This window comes from Teleopsis dalmanni, chromosome X (genome assembly GCF_002237135.1).
Source record: "Teleopsis dalmanni isolate 2A chromosome X, ASM223713v2, whole genome shotgun sequence".
Classification (NCBI taxonomy): Eukaryota; Metazoa; Arthropoda; class Insecta; order Diptera; family Diopsidae; genus Teleopsis; species Teleopsis dalmanni.
Window position 1 is genome coordinate 41,776,237 of NC_051848.1, and position 26,000 is coordinate 41,802,236.

Genomic DNA, 26,000 nt, shown 5'->3' on the forward strand with positions numbered 1-26,000 from the left:
AAAACTAGCTACTACCGCTCTGTCTATTTTCTTCTTTCATAACCGCTTAAAGTTGATTTTTTTCTCTAATGATTGCGGTGACTAATGTTTGCTCATTAGATACTTTTTAAATCTTTAGCTTGTTTAACAGAAATCAGAATTAAAAATTTTGAAATTGCGTTTAATTTCTTTCGCAAGAAATTTTTTCCACTTGCTTTACGGCTGTGTACATTCGCCAACAAAGCGATGATCCAAAAATAGTCTGAAATTGTTTTTTCTTTCTTTTATTTTCTTATATATTTTATAAATTATTCTTTTTTCTATTAACTTTTTAATGATAATTACAAAAAGCAAAGAACTCAAGAACTCATTAGTACGTACCGGCATTTGAAACGACGCTTGCCACATTTGGGAAAACCTCTTAGTAACTGCGACTGACAGACAAACGCCTACAAAATTTCAAAATATGTATGAGTCTGTAGTACCTGACAAAAGTATCTCAAGTGTTTTGTATGTGGATGCAAATTTCAATTTAGATACTTAAACTGAACAAAAAAGGCAGTGATTTATTGTCAATGTAAATTTTATAAAATATCTACGAGTATTTTTACAAAAACTTTTGCTAGTTTCATATATGAAAGGTAAATCAATATACTTATACTGACAGAAATTTATCTATAAGATTTTTTGTTTTGTGGTGCCTGAAAGCATTATATACAATAAAACACTAGATCTATACTAATATACTACATTATATTATATACTATATAATATACTAATAAATTTCACGAACAGAAAATGGTAAGTAGGGATATAACATTTTCACCGTGAAAGTTACAATACCCACCAAATGTTGTGGATACATTTTCTTCGAAGTTTTTAAAAACTTTCTAAGCCCCAAATGAGATTACTTTTATGATTAACGAAGCCCATAAAACCAACCTGCTCAGCAAGATGTATTTCAAGGTATTAATTAAGCATAATACTTATTGCTTCATTGAATATTCTTAGAAAGCGTACATTTGTCACATATAGGCATTTGCATAAGAAGTGTTTAGATGTCTCCTTTTTCATGTAGTTCTAACTTAAAGGGGATACATAATACTTGATATGATTGCGTATTGATCAATGACTTGTCAATACCACTACGAGTTTTGTCAATTCGCCCATGTTTAGTTTACTAATTAATTTTTAATTAAAAAAAAAATTAGAGTGTCTACCTCGATCGTAGAAACTATAATGTCAATTATTTATATATAAATTGGCAAAAGATCGCTCTGATAATATAATGCTGGAGCTATAATATATGAGGTTGGATGTATATACTATTAAGTTTATTCATAGACTCTAAACGGTGCTTCATGGCCAGCCTCCAAAAAGCAGCTTAATCGCTTCTTAAGTTTGTATAAAAGTGTTGACAGGTTAAGGAAGGTTAAGCTGCATTTGGTATCCCTAGGAATTATGTGTCGATTTCGGTCAGCGAGAATTATTTAACATTACTTTAAATCTGCAGAACAATGCCATCTTTTTTGTGTTAACTCGGTATTTAATCTGGTAAGAAATTTGTATTAATAATATTGAACTTCTTATTTTCTATGTAAAAAAATGAACCTTCAATACAAAACTACAATGCAATTATGTTGAGAATTTATAAATTATCTAAGGAAATATTGTATAGAACCTATTTTTAAATTAAAATCTGTGTGCCTGACTGTAACAATGGATCACATGCAGACTTTGTTCAATTGAAAGGTAAAATACTGTTGTTAAGAAAAAAAAAGCTATAATATATTATATTTTGTGATACTTTAGAATAATGGTCATGTTACTAAAGAACCAATACGTGTCATACTTTTAGTTGGATATTGATCACGGTTCATTACTTTGATTTATAGTAGAAGACTTTATCGCTAAAAAATATGAATTTCTGGTTTGTCGAAACTTCTTTATCATTAATTCTGGTGATTTAGCTACAAATTATTAATATACCTTATAATTATTATTATTTATTATTAAAAGTTTAGACGTGAGATCGCCAACAGCCGGTACTGCGGGCAGAAGAGTCCTATTGTATCAGTTTCGCTATTGATTATACATAGCGTTGTGAATAAAGTTTAGGACTGAATATAGAGAAGAGTTCTTAATCTGTTCTGATGATAGAAGTTCCATATGAAACAAGCGTTATTAAAGTTTAACAGTCACAAAGAATATGCATATAGTTTATGAAGGTGCATTCCATATAATAAATAAACCTTTAATGTGAAAGATGCAAAGACAGAAATCACTAAATTTGTTCGTCTTGTCAGACTGAACAATATAAATTGTTTATATAATCTCTTCCAGACATTATAAATGTGGGTTTATAATTTTTTTTTTTTGTCAATGATGTAAAGCAACATTTTTGAACCACCAATCAGTGATATTAGCGTCGTTAGTTCTTATTTTCATCTTTTACGTTATTAGTTTCTGGGAAATATTGGTACCACCGATCTCTTTAAAACATATTGATTATTTTTTCAATTTTTCTGGTTTCACAGTAATTTAGGATCAAGAAACTTCAGTGTAAAAGGTTTTGATATACGTTAATATTTATATTTAGTATCATTTAGAAGCTCTGTTCTGTCTAACTATTCATGTGTCTTCTAAAGACCGGAATAGTTTGAATTGGATTCCAAAAACAAATAGAACCAGTAATGCTTGACAATTAATTAAATTCCATGAAAAACAACGCACTTTTCCCCATTAACTATCATATGAATTTAGTAGCTTAGAAATGGTAATGGACAATAATTATATAAAGTATAAATAAAGTAATTATCTAATTTTTTTTTTTTATAGCTTCCTAACATCTATTTTCGTACTATTATTTAATACAAACAATATCAGCTACCCAAATAGTTAACTTTTTATTAAAAAAATTCCAGTAAATTTGCTACAAACGCAACTCTCTTTGCAAACAGAAATTACTTCATATCTTATTTTTATATTTTTGGATTCTTAACCAGTTTAGGTCATAATTTGCGAAGATATGCCAAAAAAAATTATTTAAATACAAATGCACTCACTGGATTATTTTTCGCCTTTTTTCATATAATTTATCAGAGCTAATTTGCATGTTTTTGTCAAAATGATAATTGATAATGGAAAAAAAATTATTTTCAAAATAATCTCTTAGAAGTATACTTTTGTTAAAAATAATCTCTGATAAGAGACAATACTAAACTGCAAGTTAATGTGTATTTAGAAGTTCAGATTAACCCTAGCAACCTTATCTGGTACCGGGAATTTAATGTAAACAAACTTTGAATTTTGCAAATAATAAAATTTGTGTTCATTATTTTTAGCAATGATAAGAGTATACCAGTCGTACACTTAAATATTTAACTAAGTGACGTCATTTGTTCACCAAAAATAATTAAACAATTTCAAATCTTTTGCCATTTGTTTAAATTATTTTTTTGTATCTGAATTTGCCATTCTCAACAAATTGAAAGATTTATGAGTCATAAAAAAATCTGAAAAGCATAAAGCATTTTTACTGGTGCTGGCTGGTGGCACTTATGTCATGCCAAGCGTTCATACATGTTTGATTTGTTTTAGTATGAGAAGCTTTTGCAAAATTATTTAAAAAAAAAAAAACAAATCTGGCTTTTGCTTTTGCTATTGCTATTTTCTTTTTGCAATGACCGCGAATTTATAACAAAAAAAGTTAACCTTGAATTGTTTTGCCTAGTTTTTTGTTTGCTTTTTCACTGAATCTTTCATTTTTTATTTCGCACAATCTCTCTTTCTCTGCTTCTCTTACACACATTGTGTGAAAGCGGTCCAATCAATTTGTGAAACTGTTTGTTACCTAATGAAATGGATGATGAAGCTAATGTAGAGCACTATATAAGTATCTATCTTAGTATCTATCGGTCTATCTATCTGTCTATCTATCTATCTGTTCGTTTATCTATCTATCTATCTGTCTGGCTGCCTACCTGTCTGTATGTCTAGTTGTCCGCCTACCCCTCTGTCCGCCTATCTCTCTGTCTACTTATATGTCTACTTATCTATCTACTTGTCCATCTACTTATCTGTCTACTTACCTATATACTTGTCTATCTGTCTGTGTCTACTCGGTTGTCTAACTATCTGTCTGTTTATCAGTATATCTATTTGACTGCCTTTTCGTCTGTCTATGTATGTGACTGTCTATCTGAATGTGTTTTTTTCTGTCTGTCTATCTGTCTGTCTGTTGGTTTGTCTGTCATCTATCTGTCTGTCTGTCTATCTATCTATCTGTCTGTCTCACTGTCTGTCTATATGTGTCCATATCTGTTTGTCTATCTATCTGCCTATATATCTGTATACCTACCTGTAAATATATATCTGTATACCTACCTGTAAATATATATCTGTCTGTCTATTTGTCTGTCTATCTATTTATTTGTCTATCTATTTATTTGTCTATCTATTTATTTGTCTATCTATTTATTTGTCTATCTATTTATTTGTCTATCTATATATGTTTATCTATCTATGTTCATATATGTCTGTCTATATATCTGTCTATCTCTCTCTGTCTGTCTGTTTATCTATCTGTCTATTTACGAGTATCTTTCTTTCTAAACGAATAAAACTTTCCATATAATAGAACTTTTTATTAATCGCAGCATATAAATTACACAAACCTATAACTGAGAAGAAGATAATAGAAAGCAGGTCATTTTTGAATATATGCATCCAATAGTTTTATTTCTCTCTCCAATGGTAAATAATTAATTAATGAAAACTAGTTTATAAAAAATCAAATATGTATTTAAATATGATTTTTTGTTAAAAAATAAATTTGCAAAAAAAATTAATAAATAAATGTTTTAAGATGAGAGATGAGATGCCACAAGACATATATATAGAGTTAGACATCTATATAGAGTTTGTAGTAAATATTTCAGCGAATTTAAGAAGTGATTATTCTGAGACAAAATCAGTATTTTTTAATGAATATTTTTAAATCAGTCCTGATCAGTCCAAATCAGTAAGATTTGAACCCGGACCTTGTGTGAACATCATTCCAGTAGGGTGTGAACAATACTCGTATTTGATTTGCAACAACAAAAAAAAAACATTTGTGTGTAGCGTGTTAATACTTCGACAAAACCAGAACAATTTGTTTTACTCTGTTATGAATTAAATTTTCAAATTATTCATTGATTAAAATATATTTTAGTTGATTGTTTTTTATTTATTTTATCAATTCAATAAAATTTGTGGTTTTGTATTATTTGATTTGAAATTCTGTTGAAAATATTGTTATGTTAATTTTTTTAATATCTGATCATTTTTGATTTTATATGTTAACGATTTTAAATTAAAACTTATTTTCTATTCTGATTACTTACAATATTCTAAATAAATAATTCCCATATCAGCCCCTCGATTTTATATCAGACTTAAATAAAGTCACATAATCTTACGAACCTCTTCCACCATGCTATATGCCGATATTATTTAGTTGTCATGATAATATGAGATGTGGAAAGTTTTGAGTGTTCACTTTATTATTTCAACGCCTGAACCCCGCTTTTGTGGGTGCGATCTAAATTTCCATATAGATAAGTGTAACCATGCCTTCTGTGATTGACGGTATAGAGAACCCGGCTTTATATTATTCGGTGCGGAACATGTGTTCTACATAAGTTTTCTCTTACTACTTGGAAGTTGTGTCTTGAAGAATATATATCATCTATATTTTACTTTTAAAATTAATTGATTGAACTTTTTATATATACTATATATAGGTATATAAATGTATATATATATGGTGTTACGGACTCTTAACATATATAGAGAATGTGTTTATTTTTTTCCAATTACTTTTTTCAAATCAATTTTGTCTTTATATTTTGAATGATTTTATATACATTCAAATGCTATACGTTGTAAAATATGAAAAATATATTGCAGCTTTTCAGGCATAAAATTTTAATAATTCAGATACTTTTATTATAAATAAAAAATAAAAAATATATTTTTAAAATGGAATTTTTTGCCTTATCAGTAAAGATAGTAGACACAATTATTTTTCCAGCTGTGCGAAGTCTTTAATGCCCATGACATCGACGGCAATTTTTCTATACCGATAAGATTCTTTATTTTTATACACTATGCACATTTATTCGATAAGTGAAATTTAAAATAGAGTATATTTTTATCACTTAAAAACAGATTTTTTTGTTTTTGTTTATTTAAATATTGTACATATTTATTAAAATTAATCTTTTAATTTAAAAAGAAAGTTTCTGCTTCCCTACATATATTTGCTGAAATATTTTGGAATTATTTTTGTTTATCAAATAACTTTATCAATTAAATATTTGAAAATAATATTAATTTTTGCTGTTAAAAATAGTATATCAGAAACAACTTTGAACATTAAATATTATATATTAATATGTTATGTAGAATTTCTAATTAATAGTAATATAACTTCTATTAAGTTTGGCGTATAGCAAATGTTTTTGAATTGGCGATGGACATGAGAAAAGTACACAGTCATATATTTACACTCAATATATTTAGTTTATTAATATATTTCTTAATTTAGGATAGTTCGAATCAAACAACCCACAACAAATTTCATGAAGATGTTTTTTTTCTGATGAACTATTTACCTATTAGCAGTCTTAGTTATATAACCACTATTATGTACGTAACCAAGCACTGAGACAAGTGGCTACGTTTTAAGAACTTCCTTTTAAAAATTCAGACAAGAAAGGATTTCTGTACACACATCTGCTCATATCTTCGACATCAAACTATTATATTTTGGACAAGGTGTTATTACCATATTGATCCTCTTTTCATTATAAAATGTTACTTTGGGCACACTTTAAAGATATCACTACATCATATGGACGCATATTAGAAGTAGCCATAAAAACTACAACCATGCCCACTATCCTAGTTAAGTCTATTGATATATTCCTATTGAAAAAAATATTGAATGAAAAGTTTTTTTTATATACTATATCTTATCTTTGCTAAAACAAAGCAGCTCATTAAGAATATTTTAGAAAGCCAATAACTAATCCAGTTTTTATAATACTTAATGACTATATATTTAATACGATTGTCTTTCGAATTTAGCACAAAAAGCTATTACTAGCAGCCTCCAATCTAACCTGAGGCTTTAATATAATCACGATTTTCTTTAAATATATTTAGATAGTCATTGAAAGATTAAGTATGCCCAGCTTAGTTTATATATTTTTATGACTGTCAATAGGTTTAGGAGTTCATACAGACTTTATAAGACATGCTTATACCCTTGATATAATTCCAAATGTTCTTCGTAACTTTCGCTAAATTGTTTACAGTTTTATTTATTTCTTCTGCTTACGTTTATATATAATTAATTATGATATGGAGGTATTATTGTGCTTCTATCGAGGAAATCACTACTAAAATGTTTATGTGACCCTGTAATTTTTGTAATCATGTTTCCTATGTCTTTGTTTTCTGCTTATTGGTGACAAGTACGATTTTTTGACTTCTTCAATAACTCGGTTTTAGAAATTGTATCGAAGGGTCAATAATATTTATGTCGTCTGTATGCTGGAACTTACACTGACTGAGTTTAACTTAGTTTCCCCATAAACTAAACTATTATCAAAAAAAATTATTATTAAGAAAATAAGAATCATTCATATTTTTTTAAAGTCAATTATGACGAAAACTAGTTTACTAATATAAAGGTTTATTCATCTTTTATTAAGTAAAGATACTTACATCTACTAAAAAATTATGGAGATATTATTTGGACAACCTTATCATCATATATGGATAGCAACAACATCCACAGTTAAAATTTAAAATCAATATTTCTGTTTATCTTTATAAGATATTCAAGATCGATTTCGATCGCAACGGTCGTAACTTCAGTCTCAAAACTGTCTTATGTTAAGTATAAATTAGGTCAGTAAAGTTGATGACTATTAAGACGGTGGAATTGTCCCTTATGTTTGCATTAATAAAACTTAAAGTATAGAATATTGTATGGAAAAGTCTGTATTATGCAAATGCTACTACTTAAATTCTTGACTCCTAATTGGAGCATAGATCCGTAACAATTACCTTAAATCGAATTTTGTTACGAGCATTAAAAGTGACATCATTTCATGTATTATACCTCCATGTCATAGCTAACGCCCCGGGACATCTAGAACTTTGTGGGTTCCAGCGAAGAGTCTGTCGGGCGATGTTATTATTTGATCGTCTTTCTGTGTGTCCGATCCAGTTCCATTTGCGATGTTTTATCTTATACAATACTTAGTAGTTGTGGTTGCTTAGTACGTACGCATAAATTATTGTACAAAATTCATTGGGGTTATCAAAACCGCAAAATTTTTCTTAGATACCGGTCTACAAACACCTAAATCTGAAATTTTATGCTGGATATCTGTTTTCAGAATTCGTAAGAGTATGTCTCCCGACTTTATGTTTGAGTTCAATATGCGAAGTTTCGTTTTGGTGGTTAGTTGGCTAGAACTAGAATACTAGCTAGAACCATATGGAACCCAATTTGACGTCCTCGTCCGCACCGCTGCTGTTAGTTATCACAGTGAATTTATTATATTAAATTTTTTTTGTGGAAATATGCATTTACATATATGTATATGTATATGTATATAAGTATGACGGAATGATTCTAAATTACTGTTCAGGCTACTGAACTTTAAAATTCATAATAATAAATCTATATAATTAATTTTAATTAATAATTAATGTTTAAATCTTTGAATGGTTTATTGATTACATTATGAGTAATTAGCGTGATTTGAGTTGATCATGTGCCATTTACATGTTGTAAAGCGTAAATAAATGTCATATTACCATGTATCTCAGAGATGATTCGAAATTGAAATTGTGTATGTATGTGTCTGTGTGTCTGTGTGCTTTAGTGTTTTTATATTTGCACTTGTTAATGCAAACACTTAATTGCTTTAATACGCCATATACAATTTTATTTAGTATCTTTAATTGTACAGAGTGAGAGTTTTTTTTTGTGGGTGCTCCCGGAGAGTAAGCAACCCGCAACCATAGATTGTTTCGGAACAAAAATATACATTTAATTTAATCGTGACATTACCAGCGTATGTTTATGTATATATATGGGTACAATGCGGTTACATATGTACATCTATAGTTATTGTGTTTAGTGCACTTGAGTGCTTCTGCGTTGTGGACAGACAGACGGGCAAATCTGTTTTTAGGCAGATAAATAGATATACTTTTCTTCTTGCAATTCGTAGAAATCATTCATATATATAATCTGTCCGTAAGCTACCTGATAAAGAAAGCAGTGTTTTTGAACAAAAGATTGGACAAAACGTTCTGGGTTTTTTTTTTGTTTTTGTTTTGTTTTGTTACCTTTTGCCGATTGTGTCTGCATATGCAGTACAGATATAAATACTTAAATACTGTTTATATTGTATATATGGTATATATTGTATATACCTCGATGTGTAGTTAGAAAAATGTGTTTTCATGAGGGTTTGTTTTGAGTTCGACTCAAATGATTTTCCATTGACTCAAATGAGTTTTTACTTTCGTTTCAGTGATTTTCCTCAATATTTTCGTATGTGAGTATCATTAAATATCTAGACATTTTCATATGAGAGTGTCTGTCTTGTATACATTGTTATTCGCTACGGGTACGGTTTGTTGGCGGTCATATATTGAAGAGTTGCAAATATAGTATATTGTATTTAAACATGTGCTGCTTACGTATTAACATTTAGATTTAGTGCTGAAAACAGACAAAATCATCTCGAATTAATTGTAGTAACAAACGAAATAATAATTTAGTTTATAGCCGAACTCGCTCACTGACACCGCAGTCATCTCTCAGCCACTGTACACTGTACACTATACACTGTACATAGACGTACATATATTGTGTTCAGTTCTTCTCGATAGTAGTGTGGTAGTGTGGTCATCATCGTCATTTACGTGCCCATAGCTAATATCTTATAGTACTGTTCACGCACTGTAAAACGCTGCGCTTCCTTATATCTGTGCACATCTAGTACGGCGGTACGTTACGGGAATGTGTCATCAGCTCTGCGATTTTTAAAAATATAATTTTGTGATTTTTTTGTTTTCATTAGGTTTTTCTTTAGTTACGTACCGCAAAGATACAGAATTTTATTTTATGGTGATTTTAGTGCTGTGGAACCCAAATTTAAATAAAAAACCAAAAATTTCTTTAGTCTTTAATTTTGTCGCAGAGCACTTCTTGGCTCTGATCCGATATATTTATATATACATTTGTGCCTTAATGAATATAAGATATATATATATATATATAACAAAAGTTTGTGTGTTTTAAATACTTAAATTGTTACGATTTGTTGTACTTTTTTTGTTTTTTTTTTTCGTTTTCATTTTATTATTATTATTTTATTTTTTGCTTTGTAAATTTACAGTGTGTATGAAAGTTTATTGCCTTGGTTTAAATTTTGTAAAAATCTTAATGGTTCTACAATTCTGCCGTCAATTTATCGTTGGGTGAAGTGAACGCAGACGAAACAGCAGCCTTCATTGGCATCGGTAGTTTCCGTGGTTTCGTCTAAGAAAAAGTTTGGGATTTGAAATTGTGCCTTAACATACGTGCGTGCAACTTGCGTTTATTATTCGAGCGATTTAAATTATACTAAAATAACAATAAAGCCGTTAAATATCAAATATAAAATTAATATATATTTTAATTTTTTTTAATAGTGCACTTTAAACTTATAATTGTGAACTTTTTTTTTTCGTAGCCAACCGAAAGCGATTGTTTATTTGCCAAAACACGCAATCGGCTGGATTTTTTTTTTTTTTAAATTTTTGCAATAACTTCTATATTATTTGCAAAATAGTTCTTCACCCTTTTTCACCAATTTTTTTTTTTTTTTTTTTTTGGATACTTAGCAAAATTTAATGCCTTATCTTATGATTTGTTCGAAAAACGCTAAATTCTAGTGATAACAATAATACGTGATATTTTACTTTCCATTTATAAATATTAAATGCCCAGTTTTTGAAATTCATTGAATGTCTGCAGTTGCATTTTCTGAATTTTTTATTTGATTAATATTCGATTCGCATAAGTAAAACATAATTATTTCAAATTTTTTACAGAATTATAATTTTAGTTCAGTTTGTGTGTTCAGTTCAAAGCAATTGTGATAAAGTACTAAAAATAACTTTTATATAAGTGCATTATATACTATATATACATAAAACACATTTAAGCAAAAAGAAAAAAATTAATAAATCATTAAAAAATGGCTGCTTTAGAATCATTGCAAAGTATTTTGGCAACACTGTCCGAGATAAAAGACTTGACATTGAATCGAGAGACATGTAAGTACAGAAAACAAGGGAGAATTAATTAGCATAAAAATAAATTATAATTATATTCGTAAAGTATTTCAAACATATGAATTATCGAAAAAAAAATAATATCAAAATATTCTTATTCTATAATTATTAAAAATAAAAAAAATACGCTTATAGTTGCTAATATTATGTCTGTAACGTAACACGCACGAAAATACCGGAACGCTGAGAGATTATTTTAGTTACATTCCTACTTCGAATGCTTTTCAATATGCCAAACAAGTGGAAGAATGATTAATAATAATTTCAAATGAATTAACTAATCAAATGAGTTTAATTATATGTATCACCATTAGTTTTTAATTTTCATTTTAATTTTAATTTTTTATATTTTTGTTTAGCGATTTCGCAGTTTTATCAGCGATCATACCTACCCTACCTACCTACTTGTGCTGATACGGGTTGCAATCATTTTAAATCAGTTTTAATAATGTACTTTCTAATATTATTTTTAACAATGTATTACATTATAAAAATTTTATTTTATTATTTATTATAACTTAAAATTTTGTCAATGCATTGTCACTCTCTCTAAGCACATGTCAAATATAAATCATCAATAAATGCGAACAGCAGTTGATTTTTCATGCCACGTGCTTCATAAGTTTTCTTTTGGGGATTAATGGCAGGTTGAGAGTATTAGACTAGAATATGAGTATATAAAATAATTTCTGTTATTTATTTATAATATTTGCAAAATCTTGTAAATCCAAAAAAAAATTTATATAAGTGCTACCGGCGAGTGTTTCTGTATATAATGTAGTGATATCTTAAGACTCCCACCAAAATTCAATCTTTATTAATTGAATATATAATTATACTATATATTTATAATATTATATAAAATATATTATATATATCATATTTTATAATATACTTTATTTTTATTATATTCTTATATTATATAATATATTATATATATATTATATAATATATTATATATATAATATATTATATATATATTATATTATATAATATATTATATAATATATATATAATATATTATATATATATTATTTATATAATATATATATAAATATATATTATATTTAGAGGGTTTTCGAATAGCAAAGAAAGAAAGAAAGAAAGGACAAACACAAAATTTATTTTAATTTTATTGAAATTGTGTCTGACCATACAAAGCCGTTTCGGGTATTGCCAAGTACTCAACATCAGTGGTCTTAAGAAATATACGAATTTTTAATTAGTTTATGGTCCATATATAATTTGTTTGGACTGCAAGTTTTATTAGATTTTATTAGATACATTATATATATATTATATTATATAATATATTATATATTTATTATATTATATATTTATATATAGTATATAAAAGTAATATGAATCAATAGTTATTATATATAAATGTTTTAAAGTTTAATGATTTAGTAAATAATGAGTATGTGGTTATTGAGCCATGGCAGCGACAGAGATCCAGTTAGCAGATAACTAAAGGTTTGACAACACAAATAGACAACTTCAGATAGAAGTCTTCAATTGAAAGCTTAATATCACTAAATCTCACAAATTATTTATTAAAATCTCTTTATTAAGAAACAAACGTAATAGATATTTAGCTTAATTCTGCTAATAAATTTTAATTTGAATTAATTTTATCTATGGGTGACCCATTAAGTGTGTTAAACGAAATTTTAAGGATTCTCAATGTTGATTAATCCCAGGATAAACGTGATTCATCACAATATGAAGAAGATGAAAAAAATACTTTGATGGATATATATAGTATATATATATACACCATAATATATATATAGTATATATATATACACCATAATATATATATAGTATATATATATACACCATAGAATATGTATAGTATATATACACATGTATATATATATATAATATACTATATTAGCTACTATATTATAACATAAACTCAGTTTCAGTTTAAGTGATAACTATTATTATTATAAACTTGGTTTCAGATTTAGTTATAAGAATTTTTTTCAACATTACAACAATTCATTAATAATTAATGCTATAATATTTGAATTTGTTTATTTCAAGATTCATATGAAATAATGTTTTATTTGATCATTTCTAAATTTTTACTATTGTTTTCTAATATAAGCATATGAATTTTTTCTAAGTATAATTTCATTTAATAGAACTACTAATATCAAACGTCCGTTATACGTATCACAGTACTCTATTTATGAGGACCTAAAAACGCCTTTTGTAAATGAAGAAATCCTAAAATTGAGTAAGTGATATATAGAAAGGGATGTGTAAAATATGTGTCCATTGAGATAGTGTGTATCCAAATAAGTAGCGGTAATTCTTCTGAACAACAATAGTTGGTTTTGGAGTTGACGAAAATGTCAAAGCCTCTTTGTCTACTCAAAACGCATTTTGCTCGAGTTCATGTATTATAGTAGGTAAAAATTCACTTCTAAGCAAAATCAACATTCTATCTCTTCATGTAGATTCATCTTGTAAAGGTGATAACGCAGGTTATAAGGACTCGTCAGATTACTTGTCAACAATCTTAGTTTCATTCTATCAAGAAGAAATGCTCTACTGTAGTAGGGACTACACCAACACTTTAGCCTATCGATTATCTCAAGTTTCTTATATTGCAACTTATATACTTATAACTTATATACCATACTTATATTGCAGTAAGGCTTCGTCCTATAAAATTAAGTGTTGATCTCATTAATTCATAGCTCTTTATTATGAGTTTTGTTATTACTAGTCAGGCAAATATTAATAATTTTTTTTTGTTTTGTATTTCTCTTACTCGTTTGTGAAAAACTACTTTATTGAGATTTTCATGGGATATAAAACCTTCTAACTAATTTGACACTTTCGGTTCTTTAAAAACCCAAAAACTTTTGAGTGTTAACTAAAGTTTTTGAAATGACTCCAGACGCTGCAATCCTTATCGTAAATACCTAAAAGAAATATGATAGTTAATTCGAAAGGGGGACTATGACTTTAATTTTGATATTTTGATGTATTCGTCTGTGTTATAATATAATTATATACCAAAATAAATTTTTTGAAGTACATTTATGTTATTTTTCTATATGAAAAATGAAAAAAAGGCAGTATACATTCACCGCTCGGTAATATATATAACAGTAGGTAAGTATACTTATCTATATTTTAGACATGGATTTCCTTTTTATGGTAGTCATTTTTTTATATATTGAGTGAATCACTCTTTAGAAATTAGCATTGCTTAAACAAGCCTAAAGTGTGAGTAACTTGTATATTCGATCGAAGCCAAGTTACAAATTTGGTACTGAAAGTGCGCTAGATGCATGTTGGATTGTCATTAAAATATGAATATTAAAGAAATAATTTCAAATTTTTATTCTTCTTTATATAAATGAATATTGCGTGTATAGAATTGAATTTGTTGACCAGTTTGTTGGGGTGAACACATTTTTGCAAATAACTTTTTTATGACAAAATACAAAATGCGCAACTCAGAATTTAGAAGGCGCAACTACGTTTTTATTATGATGTCATACAAACCAAATGTAAGCAACCACCTTTGCTCTCAGTACATAAATAAATTGCAAGCCTTACAGCCGGTTTTTACAACTTCAAATTTTGTATAATAACTTTTAATAAGTTAATTAAAATTATAGTTTTCATAGCTCTTATAGGTTAAGTATTAATTCTAAAAATCCTACCAATTTGTTTACTACTACTCTATAGTTAGAGACTTTGTTTATTTTTATAGATCTTATAGGTTTGACTGTCCTACCAATATTTTTGGCTTTGGTTTTTGTTAATATCTAACTACTCGATATTGATTGTATATAACTTTGTTAGTTTTCATACTTTTCGTAAATAAGCATATAAATTATATACTATAGCAGTATAATCTATATATAATAATGCTACAAAAAACAGTTATGAAGTCAAAGTAAGTAAAAAAGAATCTTTTTAAAAATTTTTATAGTTATGGGTTTATTTATTAAATCGCAACTAACTGATATTGTTTTTGAATAATCTAATAAAAAAAAGATATTAAAAGTCGTTAAGGTGTTAAGTATTTTAGTTATGGAACCATTTTCAGACTCTTATAAAACGCTAAATGAGAGAGAGAGAGAGAGAGAGAGAGAGAGAGAGAGAGCTAAAGATGTGTTTATCTGACTAGAGCCGAGCAGCTGTAAAAGAAGTATCCGTTTATTTCTTCTTTCTTTTTATTTCAATAACTTTTAAAATATTCTTAAAAGACTATAGTTAGCCTAAGAACGTGACTATACAAATAGTTCATGAAGTTTAATATTCTATCTGGCCAAATTGTCAGCTCTAGAGTCTACTTCAAGAGCATCGTGTCCGTGAACCCATATTAATACGGTTATCCTGAAAACTATGCTGATATTATTTGGAGTTGCCAGACAATTTTGAGCACATCAAATTAGTTACTGAGATTTATTCTCCAAAAAAAATCGTCATAAATTCTTTGACTATTTAAAAAGTAGATTATTTAACTCAATATAATATTCCATTTTGCGAGATTGCTTTTTTTTTATCATGATAAAAACGAGAACACAGTTAGGTTACATAAAGCATAGGTATACTACATACATCGTTCTTTTTTATTACGTAATACAAGACATAAAGCATTACATATTACATATCTGTATCTATATTTGTGGTTTGAACAGAACATTGAATTTATGTTTGATTTATTATCGGGTGTGGCTTCAACTCCTGTGACTAGACCTTGTTTGCTTACAATTTTAATTTTTTATTTACTAAAAATTCAAATAAAAATTACACAGAAAATTTGATTAGCTTTTTAGAGAAACATTTATTACAAGTAATTAAAGATATTAAAGACTTATAACGTACAAACGTACTCGTCTGTCTAATTTCCTTTCAATATAACAAATGTCCAATTTAACGAGTAACAAAATTTTATCATTCTTAACGAATACATAATTCGTTATAAAGAATAGTTAATAATTTAACGAGTACTACAGGAACACAAACGTATATTATAGGGAATCTCTCGTTGAAATAACAACTAAAATCCTGGGGAACACTTAAATCTTCCATACATGGGGTTAAAGAAAATAATGCACGTGGTAAAGGAAAGTATTAAAAAATCTATAGAGAAGAATAAGAAACAAATGAATTTAGGTTTTTTTTTTTTGAAAAAAGATTATGAGCATACAGTTGTATGCTTAGCCAAAAATTCAATAAATTAAAATAATATGAAGAATTTTTGTTGTTGTTCTTCACTACTTTTCGAAACCTCTCTTAAAAAAAATTTAACGAATGTTTCGATTTAACTATTTGTCTGCGCAAGAAATCTTCCATTCAATTGGATGGATGACTATTGTATGTAATTATTATGTTTGTCATTTTTTTAATAACAAATGACGAGTAATTCTAACTAATTTCTAATAATTTATATAGTTTAGTTATTTTTTTAATTGAAAATATTTTATTTTTATTATTTATTATTTTAAGTGCCATTTTATTAAAAGGCCAGATAGAAATCACGAAATCAAATTAATCAAATCTCTTGGATTTCATCTTAGAGATCGAATGATTTAACAACCATAACTCGAATCATGTTAGAAACAATGGTTGGTGTCACTCGCCAGAGTACTATGGACAATAGTTCTATCCATTGAAAGTGTTGAACAATACGGGCACTTTCAACCTATCCTAGTCAAGTGTATACTCTTAATTATAATTTTTTTTTTTAAATACTCTTCTTATCTTATATATGTTCTTAATTACAATTTTTTTTTTTGCCAAGCACCGACTTCTTGATGGAAACTTACATATAACTGAAATAAGTAATGAGTCTTGTTTAAATTAAATTCGATGTTGACGTTATAGCTAATATCTGATAACTAATTATTAAAAAAAATTAGTAACATTACTGCAAATCATAAGGTTTCTGCAATTTTTATCTATAAATTTTTTTAAAAATGCAATAATATCAAATCTATACAATGAAATTCATATAAATAAATATTTCAATTCTGTATGGATATTGTAAAATAATACTTCTGAAGTACTTCTTCAAAACATATTCATTTCAATGGAAAAAGTAATTTATTTCTGCAAGCAATGCAATAAATTAAAATAATAAACTGCTGTTTCTTGAATGACTTAGGTTATGCTGAAGTCATCAACTTTGCTCACTTAAGTCATACTTAAGTTCAGTATTTTAAAATATTTTTACGATTTTAAAGATAACATTTAACTAGGACTGAAAGTAAAATCGGTTCTAAAATTTTTTTATTAATTCTATCTATTTATATTATTATTATTACCCATTCCTACTGTTTTTATTATTATATCAAGTTTAAATTTATTTACTTTTTAGTCTGTTTGATGCTTAAAATATATATTTGTTAAGTTTTATATATATTATATATATATTTTTTCGGCATACGGCTAAAATACCATAGCTGTAAACTTTATATATATAATATAATTATTATAAGTTTCTGTGTAATACAACAAATTTAAAATTAAGTAAAATAAAGCTAAAATACTACTACTTCTAATATATAATATATAAGATTTTATGTATTTTGTGTTATTTTTTATTATTCCATTTATTTTTTATTATTCTATTTATTTTTTAATATTCTATTTATTTTTTATTATTCTATTTATTTTTCATCATTCTATTTATTTTTTATCGTTCTATTTATTTTTTATTATTTTATTTCTGTTTTATTATTCCATTTTTTTCTTATTCTATTTATTTTTCATCTTTTTATTTATTTTTTATTATTCTACTAATTTCTTATTGTTCTTTTTATTGTTTAGGATTCTATTTATTAATTATTACTGTTAAATTATTTACTATTATAAACTATTTTTTGTATTTAGATTTGTAACAAAATAGTCATGATGTTTAAAAAAGGATATTAAAAGGACTTAAAACTGCCATACGACTTAAGCTATTTGAATGAAACTTTTTAAAAATATTAAAAATAACTTTGAGCTGAATTTTCTTTAACACCCTGTATTTTGTAAATAATAGAAAAAAATTTTAGTACTAATATTAACCGCTTTAAAAAAAAGTTCCTCAAAAAAAAAATCCTCAATCAAAAAATTTATATTATTTCTAAATATGTTTGCTTGATCTTAAAACCACTTACGACGTCCATTAACTGTCGTATATTTTGATGACTAATAATTCTTTATATTTAAAGAATTTTATACAAATTTCCAATCATTATTAGAGATAATTTTGACTAAAATAATTTTCATCTATCATATACTTTTTTGCTGTAATTTTTATTTAAATCAAAGTATAAAAGTACTAAAAAGTGCTTTTTTCGAGCAAATTTATGCATTTTTGTAAAAAAAAAAATAATAAAAAATAATTAAAAATAAAAATCAATAAAAAATCTTTACAATATAATAAAGTATTGCGATACAAAAATAAACTAAATAAATTTTACAAAAATTTTGAAATTATTAAATTTACTGTAAAATTGATTTAAAATTTTGTGAGTAATAAAAGCCCACTTTGAAGCGTTAGGATTTCCGATATACAAAGGTATATCAATCATCAAATTTAACAACAAATATATTAAATTAAATGATTTTAATTAAATTTTAAATGAATTTATTCGGAATATCAACGTTTCCTAGTATACAGTTATTCACATTCCTAATAACTAATGTTAGACTGAGCCCCTTCGAAACGATAATGGTTGTTTCTTGATCCATGGAAACATTTCCCACATATATACAAAATATTCCAATAACACCCTGTATATAAATGAAATCATACTTATATGGTTTCTACACATTTGCACTTGTATTTGTTATTATTCTTGAACTCTACATTGAATAGTCAATTTACTTTCGCTTATCTACAATTTAACTGTATGTGAATGCATTTTTATATGCAGACAGACAATTTTGTATTTACTTCTTTGTAAAGCGAATGCATTGCATCGTTTCAGTAAATCTCACAATCTTTCGCCCATCGCCCATCCAATGGCAATTTTTAAGTAGCCAACGACCAGATTTTCTTTAAATAACGTAAACCAAAGTTGATAAAAAAATTGCTAATGTGCGAAGTGCATTAATTTGTTTATATAAAAATTGTTTATTTTTTTTCCCCTACATTTAAACGTATTTTTTATACGTAAATTTATTTTCATCTTTAAATGAAAATGGAAACACAACAATGCATACAATACGAATTTCCAATACATCACCGCCGTTTCTTTTGTATCTATTTTTTCTGTTCACTTAAACAAAATGGATTTCCTTTAATCTTAGTAATAGTTACATTATTCATCATTATAATAATTTACTTCTTATAAATTATATTGATTTGTGTGAGTCATAAAACACTCTCCAAATAAAAATTATTCTAAACTGATTTAAATTTTGAAATTGATATCGCGAACCAGCCACTAACAGACAGAAGGACATGCCTTTTGATAAATAGTATAAAGAAAGTACTTTATACCTAAAAGTATACAAATTCTTATAATGATATAATGATGTTGTATAGTTTACAGAAATCATAATTTAATAAGACTTACAATTACTCTCATTGATTATCATTGAAGCAAATCTTACTTTCTGAAAAAAGTTTAAAAGATCTCATAGATTCAAGCAAGCTCATCATCACATTCAGTTAGTAAATGTAAACCTTGATATTTGTCTTAGATTTGGTTTACTATTACAGTGGGTCGACAAGCGCATTCCACATTATAGAAATGTGAACCTGTTAAATCTTTGTTCATATACAAAGAAAGCCTTTCCCGGACACATTAATATTGTATGTAGTATTTTTTTGTGCTTGTTGCATATCGTCAAGTCCAGCTTGTTTTGGTTGTGGTGACCATCGAGCCCACTGTACAGTAGAACTAAAATGGGAGTTCTATAAATGACTGCGTTGAATCTTATTGATACGTCTACTCCCACTCACCATAATGTTTAGTTACCTATAGCTTCACAGCAGCTTTTACATAGTAGAAAATCATATTAATCTTGATGTTCTCGTCCAAAAAATCTAAGTAAACGGGATCGTTTTATAAGCTGAATTAAGAAATATTTCTCAACACAGCAGAAGAATTTCTTTTTTATAGTTGCTTCTTCGATCTATTGAGCCTAGTAATTTTTTGAAGATAGATTAAATCTTATTTTTTATTGGAACTTCACTTTAATTTTATTTAGAATTAGTTTTTAATTAATCATTACATGGTTGTTTATGATATATTTAATTGAGTTACCATTTGTCTTGTACTGTGAAGCAGATTCTCCTTACAAGTTATTCAGATTATCGATAATAGACATTATTCGATATAACCTGACAGTTTCATTATATGATGCGAGAGAAGAAAAATTTATCATATTAAGGTGTTTCAACAATCCAAGACAACAGCAAACCCGTTAGGTGTCTTCTTACAGTTCCAATATATAGGTGAAGTTTATATATACCTATAAACTTATCATACTATTATATTTGAATTTAATTATGGATCACATTTTTTCCAAAAAAACTTAAAACGCAAGTACTTACGCTTTCCCTTGTTTGAAAATAATGAAATCAATTGGCTTTAGTGCAAATATGGGAGTAGTGTTGCCACCATTTGGAAAGTTGAGGCAATTTGAAACGCTTTGCAGTACAATTCGATAAGTTTTTGTAAATATATAAAAAAAAAAATTTAAATAAGATCGAACCTTTAATTTATGTGTAAACTTTATAGAAATCTATTTTATTATATATGAATTTTTCTGGACCTACATGTTTGAGCAAATTGATTAAATTTGTGTTCTTAATACTTTATTTAATTACATGATTGCATAGTCATTTTATATAAGAACTATATAAATCTATTTTATTATATATATATGATTTTTTGCGTATCTACATATTTGAGAAAATTTATAAAGATTTGTTGTTTGAGACTAGTTCAGAAAAAACTATTAACAATTATCTGGATTTCTACATTTAAACCAGAAGTTATTATCTTCTATTTAAATAATACATTGTAGCTCTATGCTCCTCCTAGGAGTTAAAGGATTTAATATATATAAAAAATACATTTAATAAAATATTTATTCTAATTTACTTCATTCGTATACATATCTCACTAAGACTGGATAGTAAGCTGTATATGTATATTTCTATATGCTTAAATTGTGATCTATTGGAATAATGCTTAAGCAAGGAATTGTTATAATACATTACTAATATTTACCACTAAGATTGTTTCGTTAGTTTTATATACTTGGACCGTAATTTTTTAGAAAAATACAAAGTTTTTTTAGCAGCTTAATAATTTGTATCATTGAAACATAAATTAGAATATTGCAATGTTTTTATCTAAAATGATTAAATTGTTTATATTTATTAGTAGTATTAATAGAATTAATTAATATTATAATACTATATTCTTAATTCTAACTATATATAAGCTATACTATCTATACTATTTATTATTAGTATAGAATTAATTAATAATTAATTAATTTATTTATTTTATGTAGAATTGTTTTAAATAAAAATTTCTTTCTCACCATAAATATTCATAAATCTTATAATTCTTCCATGCTTTATTCAATACGTGACAAACCTCAATGCAAAGTTAATGTACCTTTTTACAAGAGTGTAAAGAATATTTTATAAGTAAACTATCTATTCCTTATCTATATTTCCAGCAATTTATTGTAGGTATTAGTTGAAATATCAATAAAACCTTTACAAACATATTTACGTTTACGTATATATATATTTCGCATATAAAAAATTTGTCCGCGTTCTTATCATAGAGCGTATCACTTTTTAAAAGTACGTCACATACGTATATATAAAATGTGACAATCTGTCGACTGTCAACCAACCGTTCTCTTATTTGAAAAAAAAAAAAAAGAAAAAATTTTTTTTTACGTTTTTATTCTATTGGGAACTCTTCCGTCAGTGAATCACACTTGGCAAACCGCACCCACCACCTATCACCACTTTCTATCTTCCATTTACATGGGAACAATTGCCAACAGTTCGCTCAATAACCGCCAAAACAGCCCGCGACTCTATTAAAAACAATAACAATCGCAATACACGAATGCGCTGTGACACGTTGTCGTTGCAAATTATTCTACTTCGTGTTACGTATTTCGCGTCTGTTGTCATATGGGTTCTTAAGCCAGTTTGTAGATAGTACGAGTTTGGAGATACAATATTCTGATTATGCAGGCAGGCACATGAGAGAGAAAGAGTCATATAAAAGAGATTGACAAAGAAATGTTTTCATGAAATTTTTACTTTTCTAAAATCTGTTCCATCTTATCTTCTCACTGCTTACTGCTTACTGCTTTACTTTCATTATGAAATCCAATTCTCTCAGTGGCGTACATCTATCTTGATAAGTGAGTTCTATTTTTGATTGCATATCGTCAAAAAAATAGATAGTATTTTTTTTGTATATATTTGTTATTATATATATATTTTTTTTTTGATTGTGGGTTACTGGTAAATTCAATACATAACGCTTTACGAGCAATTGACGACAAATGCTGGTGTCTGTATCACTAAGCACTAATTATAGTATAATACTATCCATTTAGTTTACAGTGGACTTATTTTATTCAATAATAAAAAAAATTTGTTTTTTAAAAAAAAATTTTTTAAAAATAAATGAAAATTCATTTATAATATAAAAACATTGATTCATATTTAATAATGATGATATCATTCTTCCATACTGCATATATTATAGTGACTCTAAATTATGTTTATATTTGACTCTATAATATGAATCAGCAACAAAAGTATATCGGCACTATTTTGCATGTCTTAGCTAGTGTTAAAGACTTAGTTCTTTCCTTAGTTAAGGCCATAATCTTTACTGAATGATATTTTATGTTCGGTCTGCTGAGAATATGTCCAGTCCATTTTCATAACCGGATTTTTGCAGTTATTATTTCAACTGTTTTAAAAATCTTAAACTTGAAATTACATATTCTCTATATACACCAAATCTGTAGAATCTAATGTAGGCACCAATTTATGAAATCTTTGTTTATGATTAGTTTCGAAAGTATCGTTTCCATAACACAAAATTTATTTAATTTATATTCCAGTTGATGATGCTCAGCTTAATCGCTAAACTATAATAAGATTATAATAATAAGATTAAAAATAACAATAATATATTTTGTAGTATTTAATAATTCATTAATATAGTTGTAACATTTACATATTTTCATATATAAATTGTTCCTTACCACAATCATCGAAAACTCATCTATAAAATTTTGAGTTTGACCGTTTGGTCGCCATTCAATCCTTAACATCATATAATCATTCACACGTAAACTTAAAATCATATAAAGAAAATGACAAAGAAAATGAAAGCGTATATAATATATAATAAACTATATATAATAATTAAACTCTTATATATTCAGAGAGCAAATCACCAAATTTGAACTATTCCAATGAAATACAATTCAATATATTAGTAAGATGAACTTTGGTTAAGTTATAACTGTTTTTAATTTTACAAATTATGGATTTTGGTGTTAAATATCTATATATAAATTGTCTAGACGATAGCCTTAATAACTGATCATAGTAATTTTGTTTAGTAGTGTTGTTGTACAATTTTTTATGGTTCCTCGTACTTCACACTACCTTAAACATTTGTGTAAAGATTATAAGCTTATATCAGCACTGTCACATAAAACTTGTTTAATGCGTTATAATCAAAAGTAGCGTTCACACTGATCACATAAATGAGTTTAAAAAAAATGTATCTTGTGTATCTTGTATCTTTTTCTGTATTTTGGTTATAACAATAGTGCTATTTTAACCAAACTCATTAACTTGATATTCAGTAAACTTTAATATATAAATTGTTTTTGTAAGACTACATAATAGTTAGTTTAATTTAGTTTATTATATTGTATAGATGTCATCTTTGGTAAGGATTTTGCAAAAAAAACAACCGCTTATCTTAAGAAGGACATAAGAAACAACAACACTGTTAGCTTATTTAACCTAACTTCTTTGGGTAACCCTTCATGGGGTTATGAAAAAAATTAACTTGTATATTTTGTGCGAGTTTCTGGAATATGAAAACTGATACATTGTAATCACTTCCAAACTGCGAAAAAAATTTATTGTTGTTTGTATTTATTATATATGAGAATTTTATTAAAGAATTTAATATTAATATAAATTATTCAAATATTCTACGGGTATGTCAACCCACAAAAAAGAGCATTTGATGACATATGGAGTGTTCAACTAAAGTAGTATTTTTTTTTCTTCCATATATTTACAAAAAATTGGGCCTTTAAAAACCCAAAGTTTACATTCACAATATATCAAAAGCTTTGTATACTACACTTTCAATGCTTTTGGAAGTCATCTAAAAATTAGAACTTTTTCGTTAAAATATATGAAATGAATTTTATGTATTGATGTACCTATAAATTTATTGGACCCATTATAATAAAAACAATATTTAAAAATTGTTATCTAATTTTGTTTCAGATTTTTCAAATTACAATTTTTTAAGAGATTTTTTGTCGTTTTCACCACTGTGAGACTGATTGAGTTCCCTACCTAAACGTTATTAGGTTTGTGTATCGTTCATGCTCAAGCACTAAAATCGTTTACTCTCTTTCTCTCGGGGTCTCTTCTTGTCTCTTCTTGTCGGCGGAAGAAACCAATGTGCTCGTAAGTAAGTAAAGTAACCTGAAACTTGAAACTCGTTTCGAAATGTTGAAAGCGTAAATCCCTATTAAAAAAGACAATAGCAAGAACTACGAGAAGACTAAAAACCGTAACACGTATCCACAACGTCGACAGTGCAACTCAGAAATACTGAAAGAACAACAAATATTCAAAAGCAAAGAAACGAAGATATTTCGACGAATTGTTGAATTGTTAACACAAAAGCCACTTTCAGTATTGAGTTCAGTTTGGAATTTCTTCGTCTCGTTTAGTCTTAGCGCGTTCGTCGTACATAAAAATCGTTAGGCGGTCTGCTGTATCGCTGCGATATTTAACTTGGTTGCATTGTTTTTTATTTTGTTTTATATTCTAATTACACTTAAGTTTAAATTAAAAGTCGACTGATTGCATTTTGTTGTATTTGTTGATGACTTAATTATTTGTTTCTATATTTTTAATGAACTAAAACGGGAAAGTTACTACCACGATTTGATTCGAGCAAGTGCCATTCGAAAACGTAAACATTTAAGCAAATTAAAGGCGCCAACAAAGTAAAAGGAACTGAGAAGGAGACTTACTTATACGTACACCAACGAAATATCTCAATTTATATATTTAACTTTATACCAAACAAAAATTTTAAATAACAATGGCTGGTGGTAATCGAAGATACGCACGCAATAACTCAAATGCAGTTCAATTGCCCGAACGTGGCCCAGGTAAATACCATTAGAGCGAGAACCCAAAACACATTGTTATTATTTGTAGACAGGTTTCTGCTTAATGTTTCCTCAAGGATTGCATTCTTCTAGTGCTGTTGTAGTGCACTGTTTATAATGTGCTGACAACAATAGACGATTTGTTGTTAGATACTCTCATCTTATCTCGACGCTACCACGCTACCGGT

At 27.0% G+C, this 26,000-nt stretch overlaps 1 protein-coding gene across 6 annotated transcripts in view; it reads left to right on the forward strand.

Moving 5' to 3' along the window:
• The window catches only part of LOC119687047 (reticulon-1-A), a 68,911-nt gene that overhangs the window by 26,981 nt on the left and 15,930 nt on the right, over positions 1 to 26,000 (forward strand). Inside the window, exons 1-2 of one of the 6 annotated variants that reach the window (XM_038101199.1) lie at positions 9,875 to 10,062; positions 11,152 to 11,376. The exons of 3 other annotated variants lie outside the window; for them this stretch is intronic. In XM_038101199.1, the coding sequence (XP_037957127.1) occupies positions 11,298 to 11,376 (79 nt within the window). In that variant the 5' untranslated portion in view covers positions 9,875 to 10,062; positions 11,152 to 11,297. Of the gene's footprint in view, positions 1 to 9,874; positions 10,063 to 10,518; positions 10,639 to 11,151; positions 11,377 to 25,362; positions 25,813 to 26,000 lie in introns of those variants that run through there. 2 more of the 6 variants (XM_038101200.1, XM_038101201.1) reach the window with 2 other exon arrangements.